General features: G+C 42.6%; 1 protein-coding gene across 5 annotated transcripts in view; it reads right to left on the reverse strand.

Moving 5' to 3' along the window:
• Positions 1-23386, reverse strand: part of pald1a (phosphatase domain containing paladin 1a) — a 57191-nt gene that overhangs the window by 19049 nt on the left and 14756 nt on the right. For all 5 annotated transcript variants that reach the window (XM_085761901.1, XM_085761900.1, XM_085761899.1 and 2 more), the window contains 17 exons: positions 21360-21557; positions 21019-21121; positions 19271-19450; positions 18635-18799; positions 17534-17694; positions 16921-16996; positions 15940-16094; positions 15724-15820; positions 15406-15510; positions 14993-15088; positions 14780-14914; positions 14400-14516; positions 13760-13939; positions 13423-13620; positions 12570-12710; positions 12364-12435; positions 9106-9246 (listed from right to left, as the gene is read on the reverse strand). In XM_085761901.1, coding sequence (XP_085618027.1) covers positions 9106-9246; positions 12364-12435; positions 12570-12710; positions 13423-13620; positions 13760-13939; positions 14400-14516; positions 14780-14914; positions 14993-15088; positions 15406-15510; positions 15724-15820; positions 15940-16094; positions 16921-16996; positions 17534-17694; positions 18635-18799; positions 19271-19450; positions 21019-21121; positions 21360-21544 — 2307 coding nt within the window. In that variant the 5' untranslated portion in view covers positions 21545-21557. The remainder of the gene's footprint in view (positions 1-9105; positions 9247-12363; positions 12436-12569; positions 12711-13422; positions 13621-13759; positions 13940-14399; positions 14517-14779; positions 14915-14992; positions 15089-15405; positions 15511-15723; positions 15821-15939; positions 16095-16920; positions 16997-17533; positions 17695-18634; positions 18800-19270; positions 19451-21018; positions 21122-21359; positions 21558-23386) is intronic.

The raw sequence follows: 23386 nt of genomic DNA on the forward strand, positions 1-23386 counted from the left end.
ACAAAAGCCACAGGAGGAGACAGGGCTCATCAACTTAGCCTACACAGAGACTGGAATATCTGCCCACATTAACCACACGCATTATGGTACATTCTGTACGTGCACATGCCTGGCAAAAGAGCACATTGAGGCTCCCGCTGAGAATCAATCATGTACTGAGCTATCAAAATATCTTGTGCATAAAAACCCAACACTGGGGTCTTAAAATGGTACTGGTCTGGGATTTACTCATAATTGGACAGTCAATAATTCAAAACACACTGCTGCTTTCCTCTAATCAAATCTGTACTCTTGGCCACCAATTCCATTTTATTTAGAAATCAAATTTATTGATGGTTGTCTTTTGTCTCATGAGGGAGCCACTTTCTTTATTGATGTGATGAGTAGACCATGCTGTCTGTTAGCCACACTACAGCGAGGTCAAATGCTTTGGTCCAAAGGGAAATTTCTCAAATAACTATGGATGTATTGCCATGAAATTTGGTGCAGACAGTCCCAGTGGATGAGATCTGAAGAACTCAGTGCTGCAACCACTAATAGCATCATGAACAGGTCAAAGTTTCCACATGGAACAGCTGGGCTGGGTAATTAATGCTAATATGAAATTTAAACATGCTACATTAACAGGTTACCATGCTCAGCGTTGACATGGTAACAAACTAAACATTACTCACTAAATGTTGGTATGTTAATGGTATTTGTAAGAATGCTAAAATAAATACATGTAAAAAAAATTACATGTAAAACGTTGGCATGTTAATTTGCTAAAAACAAAGAATAGGCCTACGCTAAAAAATATATATATATTACAAGCTAAATATTAGCACGTTAACACTATTACCGTGAATCCTAAAAAATATGATGAATTAACAAACACTGACATGCTAACAAGTTAATACGCTACATATTATATCTAATTGCCTGTCAAAATGCATGTTAACAATCTGGGGGCTGTGAAATGAGCACAAAACATATAACTGGTGTATTGGTGGGGATGTAGAAGCCATTTGCTAACAATAGTCTATTCAAATAAACAAAACAAAAACAATAAACTGAAAGTCACTCGAAGTAAAAGGGAGTTCATGACATTATAAATATTCATAATAGTAAATCTAAGCAACAAAATAGCCTTTTGTGTTTATATAATCCATGTTGTGTTTGAGCTCCCAATCAGTAACGCTGGTGATATTGATCCTTTTTGACAGTTTCACTCAACAGAAACTGCAGTACAGTAACAGTTCTCAAGAGGTTTTTTTTTTTTTTTTTTTTAGGTCTTTTTAGGTTTCTCCAGTCAACTGAATAAATATACCACAATAATGAATTTTTTGTTCTGTGCTTCGGCTTTTGACAGCATCTCATCCGCACTTGTTGCTATTTTTGAGCCAATTTTTCTGTTCTGTTACCTTCTGTTACCCTTTTCTCGCTCTGGCATAGAAGATGATGTTGCCATTCTTAATCCTGCCTAAGGTTTTGATTGGCTTGACTGTTTTTTTCCAACCAAGGAGACAGCTGGCAGTGACGACAACACCCCCAGATGTACTTGAATCATAGAGATGTGGGCAGTGAAATGAAGGTTTGGAACCAGGCTGCTCTGGCACCACCCTGAGACATGACTTTAATATATATTTTTTTTGCTCTTTCAGTCAAACAGATCCTATAATAAAAGTTGTCTCTATTTTTTAACATCACACAATTCTTTTTTTGCCATGAAGAATCATTTCTTTCTCCAGGGTTAGCCTAGATATAGACTTTTCTCTATCTTTAGTCTGACCTCTGAATACTTACCGGTGGGTAATAGAAAGAGCAACACATGGATTTCAAAATCGGAGCAGCTGCCTTTGTCAATCTATGCAATGTGTCAGGCCATGAACTCCACTTAATATTCATGAATAACTTCTGGGATGCTTCTTATCAGAATCCCAATGCCAACTCATGCAAAATTTTGTGTCATTACAATGATTATCTCCAGCAATGAAAGAATGAAGAAAGAAGCCTCATTGTGAGCTGTTCCTGTAGAAAATCCCATTTGACAAGGCAGGCCTGAACGCACTTTGCTGACTGTGTGAGCTGTTGGAACTTTGAGAGTAGTTATGGTGTCGTTAACACGGGATTCATCTGTTGCTCAACTGTCCTCACGTATGAAACACGGCTTCCCCTCTGGAGCATTACTGAAAGTGCAATTCCTGGAGCAACTCAGCCCAGTCACGACTTCTGCATATCCCACATGGCTGGCATTTAAGTCACTTCCCCACTGGGATTGGATTCCCGTAGGTATTTGTTCTGTGCCAGAAGCTAGCTAGTGTGAAAGCTTGAGACAAAAAAGGTGGACCTTTCCCTGGTGAAATGATTTGAGGCTTAGCAGCAACCGACAGATAGTATGACCAAAGCCACTGGGGGTATGCTTAAACACTCGTGCACGGTTTTAGGGGTAGTTATTCCTGGTCTGTGGGCCTCGGGCAATGACAGGTTTAGTGTGTGGGGGCAGGAAATGGCAACCCTCAGACTCAGCCAGGTCTGAAGCGCTGTTCGTGGGGGCCAGTGGTTAAGAGGGAGGTAGGGGACGTGAGGGAGGTCAGGGCAAAGGGCAGGCCAGGGCAGTGCAGTTATTCAGGGTAAAAGAGGACAGACGAGGTGGCGATCGTATCGATTTCTAAAGCGGTCAGTATGCAGCGAGTGAGGCAGAGCGTGAGAGCTTGTGAAATAAACACACAACATTATGCTGTGGCCCACAGAGATTAGTCTGTTAGAGGTCAAATGTATTCTAAACACAATTGTGCAAAGCCATAATATTCTAAATATTCAAATTAGGAAATACCTCACTAACAATGATCACAACACTGGCCAAGACTAATGCTGTCAATGTGCCATTCTGCGTTCACATTCAAGTGAATTTTGTTATGATATAGTGTGACCAGTTTATGGTGCATAATGCTAACTTAAGATTACCATATTGTCAGTTCATAAAAAAAGTTATAATACACCCTTGAAGCAGCACTGGCACAGATTGGAGGCTACAGTGAGTTGCTATCAGACAGGGCTAGCTAGTTAGCATGCTAACGACACATTAGAGGGAAGACTTAACATTGCGGTTGTTTTCAAATGCTGAAAACAGTCTTTGATGAGTAAAGGAACCATGTCTAATGGTGAACCTGCAAAGTTTCTTCTAGCCTGGTGAGTAAACAGCTGTCGATGCTAACATCGGCTACAGAGAAATAGCAAAAAAGTTCCTTAAAAATATTTAGCGTGAAAATCATTTTGGGGTTCTGTTAAACAAGTTAGTCTAGTTATTGTCATTTTTCAATAAGACTCTATTACAGCAGCTTCAGGTGTTAGCAAACTAAATCTGCAATCTCCATCTTTGATTTAGCTGAAAAACTACTTGGCAAATTGAACTGAATAACAAAGCTTTTTTTTCCTTTTCAATTCTGAGAGGGATACTTAGTTCGAAAAATTGTCCAATTTTCTAATTAAGAGTCCAATTTGTCACTAACAAGGCTGCTGATGATCTCATGCTTATTAAAACGGCAGTGGTCCATTTTTTAAATTAAACGATAGGCTAGATGAATTAGATGTAATCAGAAGACGCCCAGCAGCTAAGTTGTATTCATCATTGTTTTTTGAGAGATGGACATGTGACATAAGAACAGAAAATGGTTCTAGTTCATATGAATATCATTGGCAGCTGATCTCACGGAGATCCAACAACACCACATGTAGCCTATACCTGCCCAGGGTGAAAGGGCAGCCAATAAACAGGTTTAACAAACAAAGAGACAAATCAGGACCAGTGTGTGCAGATAATTACCAACATTAAGTCAAACATTTTAAATCAGATGCTATTGTTTACATCCCATAATGGTGCATTACAATTAGTTAAGGTAGAGGCTGCACTGCACACGTTTAAGTGGTGTATTTAGCTAAGTGTGCATATGCTATACTAGCCAGCCTATGTTTCCTTATGGTTTATGGTTGTTTCAGGTCACAAAGTACATGTTCACACATTTCACAAGTTCAGATTGTGGGGTGTAAGTATAGTGTGGGAAACATTTTCAATCACTTGAGATCAACCAGCGGAGAACATGCTGGTTCTCGGTGTGAGGCAAGGCAACATTACAGGAAAAAGTTGAAGTGCTGTGCAGTACCAAGTGACAAAGCAATTAAACTTGGAATAAGGCCACGGAGGAGGCAAAAAGTAAGAATAATAAGCCGTCTAGCAGTCATTATAAGTCGGGGATCTTGAATCATTCGCTGTGAAACTCGCTGAGCAACTCAGTGCAGTGGGTGATTTCGCCGATTATGTCATCGTCTTTGGTTGAAGACGGACTAATTAGTGAAAACACAGGACGTGGTTTGAAAATGAAAAAAAATAAAACTGCTAAGGCCTCCGATGTATTTATGGCTAAAAATACCCCCAAGTCATTATTTAACAATGACCACTGATATGGAGCAGGAAACCTGGGAGGAGATCATTAAAAATTCATTGAGTCAACTTTGTGCCATCAGGGAGTCACAATGATCTTTTCACAGGCAGTTTTTCCTCCTTCTACTCTCTGTGGTGTCTGCTGCACCTGTACAACTACAATTCCCTTCTACAGACTCCAAACACAACACATAAATCATTAAATGACAAATATATGAGGTCTAGCTGCATCAATGAATGCAGCAGCAGTCCCGTAATATCACATTTGACATCAGTTTTAACACTCATTACGTGTATTTGAGTTTCATTTGAAGTCATTTACTACTGTGGAAACTCCCTAATAACAAATGAGCTCCTGAATAGCAACAGACTTGTAGCAGCTGTGTGTAACCCCCACGCCGGTTCACTGAACCCCTCCGCAAATTCCCCAGAGATGCTTTATTTACCACTGCCACACACACACACACACACATACAAATAAACACACATTCATACGACTGTATCATAACTCTATGGTCTCACTGTGTTACCCATGTCCAAATAGCTCAGCTGCTTGCACCTGCTCCGATGCACTTCTGTCAAAATGTCATTTTGCAGACAGCCGCAATAAATACCGCTATTGGCACTGGCATGTGAGAGGCTGGAAATTATGAATAAAATCAACAACCTCTGGCTCTCCCACTCCTCGCCACCACCCTCCCACCCTGAGCTGGAGCTCAAAGCTAAATAAGAGCCTCTCTTCAGCAGTTTGCTCGCACTTTATGGGAGAAGAAGAGGAACCTCTCTCTGGTTCAGGTGGGCTCCGTTTTCCTGCCAGTATTTTCCTTCATAGCTTTCGCCAACTCCACTTTGTAATTCACACACTTATGTCAAGTGCTTGTGCTAATTGAGAAGAGAATTTAACGCAAAGACCCTGGAGCCTCAGGAGTATTAGGAGATAACCCAGATTGAAGTGCAAAGCTCTAAAATATGAAAATCTACTGTAATTGTCTTTATTATTAATCCTTTGTTCTTTTTATTCTGGGTAGAATAAAATAATTGCATTGTCATTATTGCAGTGGTCCACTCAACCTCTTGGAGTGTTAAGCCCAAGTTCCTACCCCTTCTTCTTCCCAATAGACGTCCTCTACCTTTCCTCAAGAAAACCTGCTCGGAGCGTTCTCCCCTTTCCAAAAATATTTTTCCACTGCCCCGTCCAAACCATGAGGGCCTTTCTTTCCTTTTTTTGGACACACACACACACACAGAGCATGATTCCCTGCTCATTGACTCGCTGCAGTTTTCTCATCACCGGGTTGAAAATCATTCAGTTTTTTTTTTTTTTTGTGGTACAGAGATTAGGATTTGGTTATCCAATGATCAGGTTTTCAGTAGTGGAAAATGTCTCTGTGAGCTTCTTGGACAGGATAGTTCACACAAGTCTCTACAAAATGCACCTAGGTGGTGGTGGATGATAAAAAAGTGAAAGCAAAACAAACAATGAGATGTCTATGGGACAATCACTTGACTAGAGATGGAAATTGAGTGATTGTTAAGAAAAGGTTCCCCCTGTTGCTGCGCATCCAGTCCAGGCTGTCATAGTTAACACACGACACCTGTAACCACACAAACAAGGACTACACTCTGATGTGCACACATTGCCTGAGGTGGTTTTCTACCTCAAACTGGCTTGACGTTGGAAAGAGAGAGAGGCCCCTGCAGCTGATCTCTGCACAGGAGGAGGAGGAGGAGGAGGAGGAGGAGGAGGAGGTGGTGGAGAGGAAGTAAGCTCTGCTCTGCTCTGCTCTGCGCTGCATCGGCCCTGATGTTGGAAGATGCATCTGCAACGTGAGGTCACGCCTGGTTGGTAGCAGGGATTTACAGGCCCTTCAAGAAGGACCCCAAACCCCCCCCCAAAAAACACACACACACACACACACCTCCCCGGCCGGCCCACACCCAACGACCCCTTCCCAGTCCCCTTTAGAGAGCGCTGGCGGACGATTCGGGTCCCAGTGTAAATATATTTTTTTCTCTATCAAAGACACATTTTCCAACAACTGTCAAAAAGAGAGGAGGGTCGGATGGAGGGGGGAGGGCTAGGAGGAGAGAGAGAGGGAGAGAGTGGGGGTGAATTTTTTTCCCCTCTTCTCCCCCCCCGCTCTTCTCTCCCACCTCTCTCTCTCGTCCGCCGCTGCCTGTCGGGTTCTAGCAACATCTGGCACTGTTTATCACCTGGCCTGCTGGTTCAAGCAGGAGGGGACGAGCTGGAAGGGGAACACACGGTGCCAACCTGAGGTCCAGTGCAGCGGGGTCAACAGATCAGCCTGATTTATTAGAGTCTGACTGAGACCTATTCCTTGGTCTTCTACGCCTCCCCATCCTTTGGTTGTGTTAAAATCTTATTAAACCAGAAATCAATCAACATTACACTGAAGTCTAAATCACTGAAAAACAAAACTCCAATGACGAAAGATAGGAACAAACACGGTTAGTAGGTCAAGTGTAGTTGTCGAGAGTGATTGAAAACACTAACTTGCGCAGGAAAAAACAGGCTGTAAACTTGTCCTAGATATTTACAGTTTGGGTAATAATGTTATTTTTCACCTTTATTGCTATGCCGCCGCGTGTTCACAGAAGTTTGCAGATCAAGAGTTTTCTCATAAACAGACAAAAGGTTTTTGTTTACATCCAGCATTTTCTCACCAAATACACTGTAAGCATCCTGGACAAACATGTTTAGTGCACTTCCTCCCTTAATTACCAGCTGTTGAACGTCTATTTAAAGAGGAACTATGTAAGTCCTGTCGCTTTTCTGCTGTTTTTGTCCATGTGCATTTGTTTACAACGAAGCCGACGATAAATCAATACATGGAGCAGCGGATTACATTATATACGATGTTACGACATGTGTATTTGTGTAGTCTTAACATGTTATTTATTTTATTTATCCTTTATTTAACCAGGTAAAACAATCTTAACCTGTAGTAATGAACAAAAGATTGCCGGTTACGGAGCATTTGTGTCCCGGTGCCACAGAGACGAGAGCTGGGACACCGGAGCGGCGGCCAGGTACTACACTGATGTTGCAAGGTTGGTTTTCAGCCATGAGACGCCAGAGAGCCTCCTTTCTCACTCGTAACAAGTCACAAGTCATGTCACAATTAGTCCGGAGCTTTTTAATTAAGGTAAAAATGTAGCATAGCCACGGGAGAAATCCTGCTTAGTTCCTCTTTAAGAGAAGAAAATACTTAAATGCACTGTTTACATCTGGGTGTGCTGGCTTGTCATCTGTTATGTTAATGTTAGTCAATAGATTAGTGTGAAACTGGTGGCAGGAATGCAAATCATATCCAAAAAAGCATCGCTCCATAGGCCAGATCAAGTATTCAACACACCAAAAGGTTCAGAAGAATTATAAATTATGGTCACAAAAACAAAAAAATAGGAATTTTCTAACTCTGAGATAGAATGTTTATAATATTTTACACATATTTGTCTGTAAACTTTAAACAATTGTAATAAAATGGCCTAATTGATTAGAAAGGGATCTGACAGCAAGCCTTTCCCCTGAGCCGGGCACCAGAAAGTGACAGACGGAGGGAGAATATAGGGGGAAAGACAGAGTTCATGGGACAATGAGGCCCATTGATACGGTGGAGACAGGACAGGGTGCCTCCAGCACGCTGAGAACGGCTGACGGTGCACAGAGGCACAATGATTACAGTCTGCATTACAAATGGCTAAAACAGAGCCGTGGTCCTGCAGAGGCCACAAGCATCAGGAGAGACCTTGTCCACATAGGTCTTTGAAACGCCACAAACTTCTTTTGTTCCCCTTTTCTCCTTTGTTAGTGAAACACAACGTCCAAAGTGGCAGGAACAGCTTTCACAGATGGAGGTGTGGCTGCTTTTCATCCTCTATTCATGTTGCAAAAATCAAAAATACTCCTCTACTTTGTTTCTCCTTATCTGGATTTCCACCTTAATGAAGAAAATCTAACAGGACTTAATAGATATTCAATGCATGAAGCAAACAAAGTAGCTGACACTGATATGAGATGCTATTTAATACTACTTGGACCATGAACTGCACAAAATATCAAGGCTTTAAGAGGTTAAGCCATGAAATCCCACAAGTAATTATGTTTTTCCTGCCCTCCCTCTCCCCCTTACTCTTTTCCATTTAAACCCAAAGGAATCCCATTCACGTTTAGAGATAACGTTTGTTGCACCGCAATCGTTTTTCCACACTCTGCAGCTCCTGCCTACACAGCTGTGGATCCCTCTCAATCATGTCAAGGGAAGCCGTTTGTTACATTAGAACAAGTTCTTAACGCCATCTACAGGAACCTGGTGATACTGCACCTGAATAAGTAAAAAAAAAACATGCTATTTGTGTCCCAGCAGAGAGAAAAAGGATTAATCATTAAATAGGATTTGTTATTTTTCTGATTTACCCTCCTGAGAGGAAAAAATCGTTTGGAGTTTATCTCTTGAAAACACAATTGCTTGTCTTTAATCTACAATAAACACTAAATTTAAAGTTTAGAGTACCTCCAAGGACTTTGAGTTTTTTTATTTGTTTGTTTTTCTCTACCTGCAGTCCTGACCCTGACTTTCGGCTGAGCCACAGCTCCATCTCCCCTACGTCTTCTCTGCATCACAGAGGCTGGGTAATGAATACAGCCGAGACATGTGGTGTACCTGTCTGTACGTGCAGATGATGATCTCCCTCAGATGGTAGTGCATGGGGGTCATGGTCTCGCTGACAGAGTCCAGGGCCATGTCCACCTCCTTCTTCATCCTGTGTCCGTCGGGGAGCAGTCGGACGAGCTGCATCACGACCTGGTCGGACAGAACCCACAGAGACTCGTTAGGTTTCCAGCTCTAAAAGTTTCAGGAAATGTTTCCAAAGTTGTGACAAGACTGTGAAATTTAACAAGCACCTCTAACTCTGGTATATCTGCCTCCCACCTCACTGGTTTGTGTTATTTAAATTCAGGTGCAGGAGAGGCAGCTCCTGCTATGTCATCATTTACATGAAAAATCTGATCTGGTGTAAAAACTTTTGTAAGTTTTTCTTTTTCTCACAATTTTCCAAATTAAAAACACATAGATGGAAAGATACTCAAGATGAGTGCGAGTGTGTTTTCTCTTGTTTCCGTTTTTAAATTATTTTTAAATACTTGATAAAGTAAGTTCAGTTTGCCAGCTTTTCTGAGGCTTTCAATAATACAACGCAATCCTCCACACAATCTAGTGGATGTTCAAAACTCTTTAATCAGTGGTGCTGTAAAAAAGCTGAAACTTTTACGTTTATCTCTGATCTTGGAAAGTGAACAATCTCAGGTCCAGTTAGTCGTTGTAGAGCTTACATTTGATCACACGATCTTCCCATGTTTTGTTCAGTGTTAATGGATTTTTCCTTGTATAAAGATGTGGTATGTAGGTTATCATCAGGCATCATCACATGCATGTTGTTGTGCCATTTGATTGAAATGAAAACCGTTAGACTTGATAAAAAAAAACAACAACCAGGAAAACTGAAGCCGGTTGATAATGTTTCTTTTGTGCAACCCTCAGCTGAACTGATAAGAAATGTTATGGCCTGTCAGTCCTGACCTAATTGAAATGTGGGTACAAATGTGTGTCAGCATGTTTCATTTACAGTGTTGACCTCAACCGAAAGAGAGCGTGTCTGTGTGATGTAAAACCACAACGCTGTTGCAACCTAGATTACTGAACTGTGCTGGTGGCCCCTGTGCAGCTGGTTGACTTCAGATACTGTTGATAACGTTGACAATAATAAGACTGAGCGAAAGCCAAACATCGGGGTCAGAGAACAGAACAGGCCTGCAGGCAAAACCCCATTTATTCTGATTTAGAGTGTGTGTCAGACAAGCAGCGTCAGCGTGTGATAAACACATGATCTGTGCCACTTTGCATATAACATCTACACAATCCTCCTCAGGGGGTTCCCTGTTTTCTCTTTCCAACAATGCATTCTGCTGATATTGGCAGTCCACGACATGCCTTTTAGTAACATGACTTCACACTACACACTATTATTAAAGCTGTTCGTAATTTATAGCACTAATGCGATCCAACATGTTTGTGGGCACCTCAGGTTGACATGGTCTGAAATCACTGATTCTGAATATAAGGATGTGTCAGTCATGGAAAACAAGCAACAAGTAGGCTATACATAAGGATTAGGGGAAATTCATTGATGTCATTTTTAAAAGCTGAACTTAAGTTTATCAAAACACAGGAAAGAACCTGTGAAAACAACAATGACATATCATCACCTTTCAAGTTTACGTGATACATCCAACAGTTACAGCGCAACACTACCATTCATTCAATGTTGAATTTGTGGTCAGCAAGTGAATATAAGTTCAATATATAGCCTACAATACAATTCTTCTTTTAGCTCAATTTTTGGTCTCCACCTACTACAACTGAAGAAAATTTCTGTCACTTAAAGGGGAACTATGCAAGTCCGGTCCTTTTTCGCTGTTTTCGTCGGGTTTATTTTCAACCTCAGAGCTCCCCCTGCAGTCTCGGAGTGCATATTTTCACTGTCGTAAAAACTCACCGCTAACCCTCCTCCCTTCCCCCCTGGCCATGTGTATTTGTTTTCAACAAAGCCGCGGTGAGAAGGCGATCCGTGGAGCGATGTCTACCGAGGTGGGTAACATCAACAAGAGATTACGATTACCCTACGAGGAAGGCAGAGAGCCTCCACTCTCCCCATAGTCAGTCATTTAACACTTACTCTTAAGCTGTTTAATTAAGGTTAACATCTTGCATAGTTCCTCTTTAAGCTACTAAATTCTCCACTATGTTCACCAGCTAGATGCCAGTGTTGTCTTTCTGCTGTTTGGTGTTGCAAAAAAAACAAAGAGAAGTGTATATTTAGGTGATATGCTTCATAAACCTGGACCCTGATTGTCTGGCGATGATTACCTATCACACAGGAATTTCTATATCACACTAGAGAGCCACTATGTACTGGCACCACACCAGTTCCTCCAGCACATAAAGCGACACCTTTTTTTTTTTGCCAGATAAGGCGACATCACACTTCCATTGGCGCCTTAATTGGAGGCAGGCTAGGTTTCCGTGGTGACCACTTTGTGTATCCCAGAAACTCCGGTGGCCTCGCTGCTGTGACTGGCATGCGATATTGTGTGCCTGCAAGATTGTTGCCTCTTTCTGTGTGACCGTGTTTACAGTGCTGAGAGGACACAGCTCACAGGTTCCAACCACTGATTCATTGTCACAGCTCTGAATCAAGGAGGAAGAAAAAAAAAACACCCAGTGGCTCTATTCAAAGCCTGCTATTCAGAGCAGAGGAGAAAAGCTTTGGCTTCTGGCTTTGTGTGGCTGAAGCTTTGAATCACAGGTGCAGAGTTAAAGAGGTTAGAAAACTAACAAGGGCCACACATGACCCCTTTAATATACAGCTGTATTACACACATTGATGACTCACACCACCAGTTCCTCCAAATGAACAAAACAGTCACACAAATCTAAATGCATTTTATAACTGCTTGGATAACATGCCTGGAAAAACCCCTTATACATCTCCTGCACTGTACCATCTGAATTTCTCACAACACTATTTTTTTCATATGTATATTCAGTAACTAAAGTGACTTCAGTCTGAATTGTTAATTGTATTTCAATTCACAATTTTTTTTAAAAGAAACTGAAAAGAAAAACATATCTGGGTTAAGATTAGAGTCTACTGCGCTTACATCCCCCGCCCACACTGTTTATTTTTGAAGAAATTCACTTCAAAGTGGCAGCCACAGATCAGCATTTAGCAGTAGTACTGATATGAAAATAGGCTGTGATGGGATCTGACCATGAAACTGAAAGAACAGATGGAAATGACAAGGAAATCCAATCAGTAACCCGTGAAGGCAATGGTTTGCTTTCTTCCAGTGTACATACCTCAAATTCTCCTTTTGTGTACTTGGCGTCAGGGACACTCACAATCTCGTCATCTGCAAACTCTGGAAAACCCTAGAAATTGAAGAAAACTGGCTGTTATTCCTGAGAATGAAAACATCGTAACCACACTGAATAATTTTTAGGTATGTCAGTAAAAATACACTGAAGGGCACTGCAGAGTCTGTAAACTCCAGAGAGCATCTCACATTAAAGTGCCAGAGAGTCAGAACAGCGACGACCATGGCGGTCGTAGTCCTGCCTTTGCCGTTGGAGCAGTTAAAAACGAAGGCTGAGCGCGAGTCCTCAGCCAAGGAACTCTTCATGGCCTCCAGCAGCTTATCGAAATCCTGAGCACACAGAGTTCAAACATGAAAACACAGACGCTGAAACTCAACCACAACTGTTTATCTGACCTGCAATTCATGTGTATCATAAAGAAAACAATCAAGGCTATAAAAACAAAATATATCATAAGTAATTAAAGTCTTGATACAATCCTCTTGTATGTACTTTTTCTTCCTTTGCACAGTTTTGTAGTTTTATATTTACGCATATTTAATTTCGTATTAATTTATCTCTTTTTGTTCTATTTAAGTATTTTATTCATAACATAACATAGTTTCATAAGGATGTATATAGTGTGTATTTTTTAATACTTTTCCATGTTTTGTATCTTCTACGCTTTTATTATATGAATGTACGTGCGCTACTGGTACATTCCTTTTGAGATCAGTAAAGTCAATACATTAAAATGTTTTTTTTCCCTAAGTAACAACCACAATGCAGAGAAATAACATAATAAAAATCCACAAGATTATCAAATAATTGTGAAGTAAATGTTAAATTAAAACTCAAGTAGTTCAGAAAAGAGTGAAATAGTTGTTATTTGTTTATTACTGTGTGGGGGGGGGGGGGAGCTCAGTCTGACATTAACAATCTTTACCACCAGAGGGCGCACAAGGTTTGCATTAAAAGTAGCCAACAAAGGAGCCTAGGGGCTGTTTCTGCATCTAATGCCTTAACGTTTGTTGTGCCTGTTTATCCCCCTCGCATCATTACCTCCTCTCTGGGAGCGCTGCCGTCCGGCAGAGGGATGCGTTTGTAGACGAGGCCCTGGTGAGAGCTTTTGTGCTGGTTGAAGATCTCCTGCGCTGTCATGCAGCTTTTAAACATCTTCATCTGCTTCTCCTGCTCCAGCGTCACCTCCAGCCACTTCTGAGCCTGCAGGATCGCCTCCTTCAGGGACATCTCCAGTTTCTACAGGCCGGGAGGGAGACAAGAACAAGAACAAGAACTTGCTTCATAGTAAACTAGTGACTGTCACAGGCACTCTTTGATTACTAATCTAATTGGGTTAGACCTGCAAAGACACATAAAAGTATCATTTATGCTCTACCTCTATTAGCTGTGGGTCAGATGATGGGATAGGAATGTGCTGGTCAAGGCATGAGGACTCCCTCGGTGTAAAAATCTGACCATTTCCTTCTAACACCAGTTCATCCTGCAGGTTTACCCACAACACGTGGCTGTGCTTCCTCTTCTCATCCGTCAAATGGGCCAAAACCGCTCCGGCAGCCTGCACACAGCCAGATTTTTATGATTAGACGGCAAAGGAGCTGGAAGTCCGGCTCCTGCATCCTGAGGTGGGCGTGTGAGTCTCCACAAAATCGTCATGAGTCATTCCCCCGAGTCTATTTCTACACTCAGGAATATTAATGACTTCAGGGACGACGGTTACATAAACGGACATAAAATGTTCTGCGGTGACAGAAATGTGCAAAATCCTGTTATGTTATTATATCTCATGTTCGTCATCTATGCAGTTGATTTGTGAGTCTCCAACCTTCAATAAAAAAAATGACTACTTAGAGGGATAACTGTTACAAATGCATCCTCTTTAGATGAAAGAGGTGGTAATCAGAGTGAATCTTTCATCCACTTTTCATCTCTTCAAGTTTATGTTTGGGATTTATGAGATTAATAATTGCCTGAAAGTAAACAAGAGCTTTTCTACTGATTTGATGAAAGTGCTGCACCTCTGATGTCGGCTGAGCCACTCCATAAACAGGCATCTTGGGCACTCGTCTGAAGTTGACGGCCTTCATCTCCTTCACAGTGCTGAGCACGTCAGGAGCCAAGTACTCATCAGCAACCTGATACATGAGACGTTTGGAGACAGAGATGATGATTATACGACTGTGAGAGAAGATGATGACAGATTTGAGCTGAGAGGTTACTGAGTTTATCAGTATATTGAAAAAAAAAAAAAGCACAGCAGTAGCATTTGGATGCATCGACACTGAGACTATATCTGTGTCCTGCGTGGTGTGTTTTTGGTTTCGCATTACAGACACACACAGATATAATCACAGGTCTACAGGCCACAGAATCGGCCTTCTGCGTCTGACTTCCTCACCAGGACGCGGGCTCCCCTGGTGACCAGCTCGGCCGGGGCCGACAGCTCCGATAGGTCCATGCGGGCCAGCAGTCTGTACAGCCAAGTGTGGCAGCACATCCACTGGCTGAAGTTGGACACAAAGGCAACAGGGAACTGCAAAAAAACAACACAGTTACTTTGGAATCTATGCTGAATACAAATGTGCATAGATTCATTTAAAAAAATCTTTACCTGTTCATGAAGGTATGCGTTAAATACAATCAAGTAGAAGTAGCGCTCCAAGCTCTGCATGGTTCTGTTGAGAAAGTAGTCTTTGGTGCTGCTCCCCTAAGAAACAAACAAATGCTCAGGTCAGGTGTTTTATTTCTCTGGTGAATCAGTGGATTTAAAACCCTGCTGATCTCCTGACAGACAGAGGATGACTATGCTTAAAATTCAACTGTGTTACTTAAGTCCTCCATCAGCTGGAGGGCCCACACTGATGAGGACTTCTCATGCATGGTTATTATCCTTTGACTGTGGTCTCGCAGCCCTTTACTTTATTAAGCATCACATGCACTGTAAAAAAAAAAGAAAAAGAAAAAGGAGCCCACATGCTGCCTTCAAAGACAAACTGCAGGCTGCTGTCGTCACATCACACTAACCTGAATTTGATAATCTTCTCCGATCCCCTCCAGCTTACTCTTGTTCTCATATATTGCTTCTTTTATGTTGTGCATTTCTGAACACAGGGCTATGGCTTGGTCAACCTGTCAAAAAGATAGAGAACATTATCAACTTTAGCATTTCTGAATGTCAGTCAGAATGAAACATGAACCCAATCTGACCTTGTAAAACCTGGAGCTAAAAAAATTTAAGTTCAAAATCCCCTCAAGAAATGTTGAAGACATATTTAATTTTACAATTACAAATTCTTCAAAGTGAAAACATTGTGGTTTTTAAATATAAGTAATCTGCCCTACCTCTTCCATGACCTGCTGCCCATTAGGCAGTTTGTTGATCAGAGACTGGATGAGCTGGAAAAGTGGTTTGGGCTCTGACCCTTTTGCCTCTTCAACTCTGCAAAACAAAAACACATGCACCCAAAAAAAATGTGAATGAAATCATCATTAGACTGAATTTCTAAACATGCGCTGGAGTCTATGTTCTTCCATATGTGTTTGATAACGAGTTCTTACGGAGACGGCACTTGTGAATCTCCCCTCAGGCGGTTCATGACCAGCGTGCCCAGGATCATGGCTAGGTTGGTGCGGCCAACGCCCACTTGGCAGCTGAAGAGCAGGGCGGGCAGCGGCCGCGACACATCGTGGCCCAGAGACAAGCTGGGGCTCTCCTGGAGGAGACGATGAGAGAAAGTGCAACTCAGTGCATCTCCAAAGATATGAGTGTGGTTATATCTTTGTGGTCGGAGTGACATGTTGTTATTATAAGTTAGTTTATGTGGCTCAAAGGAGACAAAATCTCATGATGTTTCCTAAGATGCGAGTCAGTGACATTTAGTGCAGTTTAAACCTAATTAGTTTTTAATGGGTCATTAGTTTTATCATGATGGAAGTATCTGAGTGGTTTTAAAGCCTTTTATCAATGAAGACTTCAGGAGGACAATATCATGAGTGAGAATTACAGAAAGAAAAAGTGCAAAAGTGAGAGAAAGAGTATGACTGGATTCAGTAGAGTTCAGATCCAAAAGAAAAAAAAACAAAACAAAAAAAAACAGAAGCTACTTTCCAACCACATGGAACTGGACCGGCTGCTGCAAGTCAGTCCAAAAAAGGGCAAAACAAGGCGAAAAGAACATCCTGTGTGAGTGAAGGGCAGGACGGAAACCAGACAGAGCGGATGACCAGAGGAGCGGACATGAAGTGAGTACAAGCTGCAGATTTTTTGCCATTTCTTTTACATAATCATCTTACTGCTTGGTGATGGATAGCACAGACAGGACATATTCAGAAGACTGGATATGGATTAAAAAAATTCAAAAAAGCTGCTGTGACCTTCTCGCTGCCTCAGTGAGAAAGTCCAGATGCGCTCTAATATTTCCACTCATTAATAACTTCAATGGCACATCAAAACACAATTCCAATGTGAAAAACAAAACCAAAAAAGGTCGATTCAATTGTTGAGCTTTTGCCATGAGTGACACTTTTACGTGGGCTTACCCTGAGTATGCTAACAAATGCGTCAAAGTCTTCTTCCAGTGGTGCTCCCTCCATTGGCAATGGTAATCTGTAGTACCTGCAAGACAACAGGTTGTTACCCAGAGTTGAACCTGCGTCTGTGTTGTGTCAATACTGAGCTTATGTAGGTCACAACACGCTGCATGTAAACGTCTGACAATAAAGTTAAGACTCTGCAGCCGAGCTCCCTTGTGTCTCTTTGTCTGTTTGAGCAATCTGCAAGGGACGACGGGAGAGATCAGAACCATGAGATCATTAATGTGCCTTTAAAAAGAACTACAATAAAACATCTGTGACACTTTAAGAGTCGGAGTCAGAGGCCTCAGAGCTCTGCGCTCTTGCCCTGGAAATGTCGCGTGCAGCCCCGCAACATCTCAATAAAGTGGAGTCGGCTGCAAACAGGATGCTGCGATCTTCGGCGCTTGCACACCCATTTCTTCCAAAAAAGCAGGGCAACCACTCTCTGCACAAACAAGCGTCACTATTTATAACCTGCCCTGCATAGTCTGCAGCGCTCAGCCGCACACTGCTCTGTCTACACACTGACGTGAGAGCCGAGGACGTGAAGGGGCAATAAAGGAACAGTGTAAACAACCTGTAGGCCGGCATGGTGAACATGGGCCTCTTATAGACCTCCTCGGTCACATGGATGTCCTCCTCGCACGTGATGGAGATCTTCTGCGGCTCGTCTTTGAAGTACTCGATGTCGTTGTAGACGTAGAAGATGTTTTCGTTGAGCTGGGCGAAGTCGTGGAGCTGGAGAGGAGGAGGGGAGGGAGGGAGGGAGGAAGGGGTTCAAATGCTGCTAGAAATTCTGCTGTAACCAAAAGTAGATTCTGATTTAAAGGGATACGCCAACATTTTTTTTTCTTCGTGTCTTGCCTCACTCCCGAGTCCATGACAAGCAGATAGACACCATCCTTTCGACTGTGCGTGCAGTAACGAGGGAGATACGGGCAGAGCTGGCGCACCGCTAATTAGCTTAGCTCAAACACTGGAAGTGTATCGGTAGTGTTAGCCTGCCTCATCAAAGACACTCTTCAGTAATTCTTAATGGAAACCGGTGGGCCGATCTTCATCTCAGAGTTGACAAAACTCTCCGGTAAGGCATCTTGAGCGGTCAAATGCCGGTAACAGGACGAGATCGGTCAAAATGGAGGGTTCAAGCAAAGACGGTTTATTTTGGTTCAAGCTAGCTACATCAAGGGTAGGTTAGCTTCCTATTTCAAAGTAAAAGCACTTCTGTATGTAAAGGGCGACGGGTGTTTTATTTTGTGAAAGTAACCGGAAGTAGCCGGAAGTGCAACGGCTAGCTTGAGTAGCGCCAAATTCGTCCGAACAAAATTGTAAACAGCTGGTATTTAGACAAATTAACGACACACTGCTGAGCTAAACGGCTACTTTCTCGCATAAAATGTTTGAAATGTCGATAAAGTGATACATTTACAAAGTTTAGAGCTAAAATGAAATCAGCTTCTGACTGCTGATTTCGGCTCAGGTAGCAGGCAGGCTAACACTACCCATACACTTCCAGCGTTTGAGCTAAGCTAATTACGGGCGATACGGCTCTATCTCCCTTGTTACTGCACGCATAGTCGAAAGGATGGTGTCTATCTGCTGGTCATGGACTCAGGAGTGAGGCAAGATACGGGAAAAAAAATGCTGGTGTATCCCTTTAAAGTGTGTGTTTCGTCACCTCCTTCCTGATGATGAGCTCCAGGCTCTCCACCGGCATCTCCTTCTCCAGGCCGTGAAGGTTCTCGTGTAGGTTTTCCTTCCTCCTGGGGGTGTAGGGCGCAAAGTCTCCATCCTTGTGCAGGAAAACCACCGGCTCCTCTCTCACACAGAAGAATATAACCTCCTGTATGCAAAAAGCACAACGAGATAGATAGGGCATCAAATGATGGGTTTTTAAAAAGTTAAGTGCTTGTTGCCTTTTGCCGACGGCACCACTTCCAAAAGCAACTGGAAACAATCTGTTGTCTTATGACATGCAGCACATGAGTAAGGACTTTCAAGAGACCTAATGTATAATTTTGTCAATTTCATTTCAATTACGGTCAGATTCTCGCTGCTGTAAGCAGAGGGATCCATTTTTCCACTGGTACACATGACCACAACTTTCTGTTTGCTCAGTTCTACAATTCAAGCCGCAGCCTCCACTGAGCACTTGACTCCTCAAATATTTACTGACAACACGGCTAGAAAGAGCCCAGGCAGAGCAACACAGGCACCAAGTCAGGGGAAGAAAACTGCAACAGAGAATCTATCAACCAGTTCTGTCAGCTCAAGTGTATACATCTGAAATTAATGTGTATAAAACAACACTGACCTCGTGTCCTTGCGCCTGGAGCCTCTGGAGAACCTGTTTAAAGCCGTTCAGGCTCGGCTGACCCATCCCAAACAGCGGGTAGGATCCCTTCACTTGGCGGAAGTTGGGCGCCCCGTAGCTGCCCGCGGTGTTCAGGACATCGGCCTTACTGTACACGTCCTGGACCATGAAGTGCTCCCCCTGGAAAGCAATGCAAGTTTCATCTGAGCGCCTACGCTTGCAGTCATTAGCATTTGTAAACTGAGCAGTGCAAATACAGTCTGTTAACATTAAAGTGGTTAAAGCTTTCCTGCTGCCAGTTCAAGCTTTTTTCCTATTTATTTATTTTTTGTCCTTTAATGACATTAAAACATAAAAAAATAATAATAAAAAGGTAGAAATCTCTTCCTCTTCCTCTTCTCTGTTGGCAAACAACACATCGGACACGGTCTGGTTACTCTGTTGACACAACAGATTAAATCTCAGGTCTGTCACCACAGGATCAGTTATATTGTGTTTCAATAGAGCTGAGTCACTGTCAGCTCGGTGAGTATGGGTCATGACAACCAGTTCCAGGTCAATAAAACACCTGGATTTGTCAAGATCTGATCAAATAAGAGGATCGAAGCTCATCCCTACAGGTGGGGGGGGGGGGGGGTAAACATTTAAACAAGAAACTTCTTGTTCATCATCTCGAGTACCCTTTAGCAAATATTATATCTGCGTCATTGACTTTGGAACGTTGAAGCCGGTCGTCCGTATCTATTATAAACAACAGCGACACTGAGTTATCGCTCCGTTTATATACATCATTGAACTTCTATTTTATCTTTTCCAAAGCGAATAGTGTAAAGGAGAAAACCACAACATGAGCTGAACAAATTCAGGTATTTTACCAAGGTAGAATTGGATCCACGACCTGGTTATCTAGAAACCCAAACCATCTGTCGGGCTAAAGTAAAAACTTGTGGCATTTTTGATAAACTGAGAAAGGCCAGACCCAGTCTGAGAATATAATCTGTGACCTATCAGGTTCTGTGTCAGTTTTCATCTTTAGGTTGTAGGAAAAAAGAAAAAAAAACTGTTATTTATTTATCTATTTGCTAAATAAGAGAGTAAAGCTTGATATTATATTTCTTGTTTCTTGTTTCTTTTTTTCCCCCGCAGCTGTGGCACAGCAGAGTTAGGACCAAACAAGGGAAGAAGAAGGGAAGATGAGTCAGGACAGAGTTACTGAGAGCGGTGACAAACTATGTGGTGAAAGTGCGACACTGGTTCAACACCACAGCGTCTGTGAAACCTCACTGGTTTTCATTGTGAAGTGGATTTATCTGTTGAGGAGAGTGTTTTCGGTTTTGCAAAAAAAAAAAACACCTGGTTGGTGTGGACGGAGGAGAGGAGGCCCGACACGAGAGAGGAAAAAGGCGTTTTCACCGTGGACGACGTGACCTTACTGTAGTTGAAACTACCAACCTATCCAACAACACATGTAAACAGAAGCTGCGGGTTTACACTGACTGACACAAAACACTGCATGGCTGACTGACTGCAGCGGGGCAGAGGAGGTGACGGTGCAGCAGATCAAAGCGCCGAGGGGAGGGTGACAACGATTCCTGTGTCAGCGGCTGCTACAGATCATAAAACCACGCATGACAATGTTCCTGCGCCACTCTGCAACTTTGACACGAGAATGTGAAAAAAAGCAGAAATAAAAAAAAAAGACAGGTGACGCAATTCCACGTCTTGTCCTCTGTCTGACGTCCTCTTACCTGCACCAGGTAGTGCTCGGGCATGGCGTCCGATATCCGACCGAGCTTGTAGTTGATCTTGTGGATGTCATCGTGAATCTGGAACTCCTGTCTGCAGTTGTACCTGTGGAGCGGAGCAGAACAAAACAGCAGGTCTGGATGGTTTAGAGAGGCCAATTCAATTATCAGCTACTATTTGCCCGGCCTGGATTGACAAATGAGATGATAACAGGGGCAAACACTTGGACGGGAGGGCAAGAGTGGGGGTGGGGGGTGGTGGCTGTGGTGGTGGTGGTGTCACCACAGTGATCAAAGAGGATTAACACCCAATTGTGAGAACGCGGATTCGGGGAGGGACTTACGTGATGACGACAGGTGCGACTTTGTTGGTGATAATGGACTTGGCCTTGTTGTTATGGATGTTGACTGTCTGAAAGGGGCTCATGTTAAGTGACTGCCTGCTGTCGGCCATCCCGTTGCCATGGACACTCTCAAGCGGCGACGCTACGGAAACAGGCTGTGGTGCGGCACTGGCAGTTGTACCCATGCTCCACAAGCAGCTGTGAATGACATCGCAGCGGACTCAGAAACAGGAAGCAAACACACTCACACACACACACACACCTACATAAAAGCCCACACACAGTGGCAACACATACAGTACGTTTGGGGAGTGATAACACATGTAGACGTATTTAAGGTGTTATAAGCTAGTCGGCGGACGTCTCACACTTCCAGACGGAAGTGAAAAAAATCTGAACTCGTCACTCATATTCTATAAATAATTGAAAAAAAAGAAAAATACACATAGCCTACACAGATTTTCACATTTAAAAAAAAATATTGGTTAAATTGTTTTTTAACTAGTGGATTTCCCACTGGGGAATTTGATACAGACATTCATGGTCCCTAGAGGATGGGTTGTAATAACTTAACCTTTCATCCAAGGTCAAAATGCAACAATAATGACATTTCCATCCGTCTCAGCTGCACAATAGTAGACACTATGACTCGTTCATGTTCAGCTTTTGATACGTATAAAGATGCAGATGAAGCCTACTGTCCATGCTGTGTTCATTCTGTCTGTGTTTGTGCATATTTTCAGAAACCTTGTGATTATGAAAAAAATGGAGAAGTGCCACATGTATTTATAACTTTAGGACACAACACTACCTCAACTTCTGCCTCTTTCTTACGAGGTGAATTATGCCATGTTTGACATATAATTGGAAATATGTGGGCATTGACGGTCTCATTGCAAGACGCTGATGCATCTACTTTCATATATTAAGTGAGCAAAAACGCCCCTTGGCATGCCCACACTCTGAACTAAGGATGGTGATTCTTATCTATAAAGATCAAGATTGTTTTGTTCTCTGCACGACAGTGAACAATTCCTAAATGTCAAGTCCATATTCGCAAACTTTACAGTTCCATCACTTCATCTGACAAATATTTACACCAAGGTTTTATCTGCCGATGACCCCAAAAACTGAAAATATCAGTTATTTCTCTTAAAACAGACAAAATGCTGCCAAATCACTGCTATTGTTTAGTATTTCTTTTTATCAAAAAGAAGCATAAAAAGCTTTCTGTGCCTCTGACAAAGAGCCAGGAAATGAAAGAGACATACAGACATGCAGATGATCAACCAATGATTCATGAAATCCCCCTTTTAGCTGTAGTCAGCACTCAGAACACATTAAAATCATCTTTAATTTCATATCGCTGTGATTTAAAAACACAGTGGCAGGGGGGTTAGGGTCGAGTGTGACAGTATTTATATTTTAATCACACAACTTGATATGGAGCACTCAGACGCCCACGCGAGCCAGCCACAGGTTTCAAGCAAACCCTCCTCCCCTTTGAATAAACAGTGAGCCTTGCAGGGAGCTCTGCAGATAAACAAACGAGTCTTCCGACAAGCAAGCAGTCAGCGTCAGGAACAACACCGCTCCTCAACATCACCTCTAACACACAGGAACCTACAGCACCACCAGAGCACACAATCAGAGGAAAAAAAACACACACAATCCCCACATGACATGAAACCCCACAACACAAACTCAACAGATAACACATACTGTCACACTGCAGCAGCAGCAGAGTGTCGACCAAGAGGGTTAAGACAGAATCGATCCGACATCAATATCTACTTCATGTGATACAGCTGAGGGGTACTGCAGGGATTTCTGCTGCCGCCTGAAGCTCAAAGCACCTCTGTGTGATCTCCGGCTTTGAACAGAGTGGACTCTCGTTGTGCAGAGAGGCTCTGTGGAGAGAGAGAAGTGGCGGGTGAGTCACCGCTACTCCCCTCATTGTTGCGTCTGGAGCTGAGTGGGCAGGTCAACCTTGTACCTTTTTGATTTGGTAAAGGTTTTCTTCTCAA

Source organism: Trachurus japonicus, chromosome 19, assembly GCF_045865225.1.
Source record: "Trachurus japonicus isolate A0001 chromosome 19, Traja_1.0".
Lineage (NCBI taxonomy): Eukaryota > Metazoa > Chordata > Actinopteri > Carangiformes > Carangidae > Trachurus > Trachurus japonicus.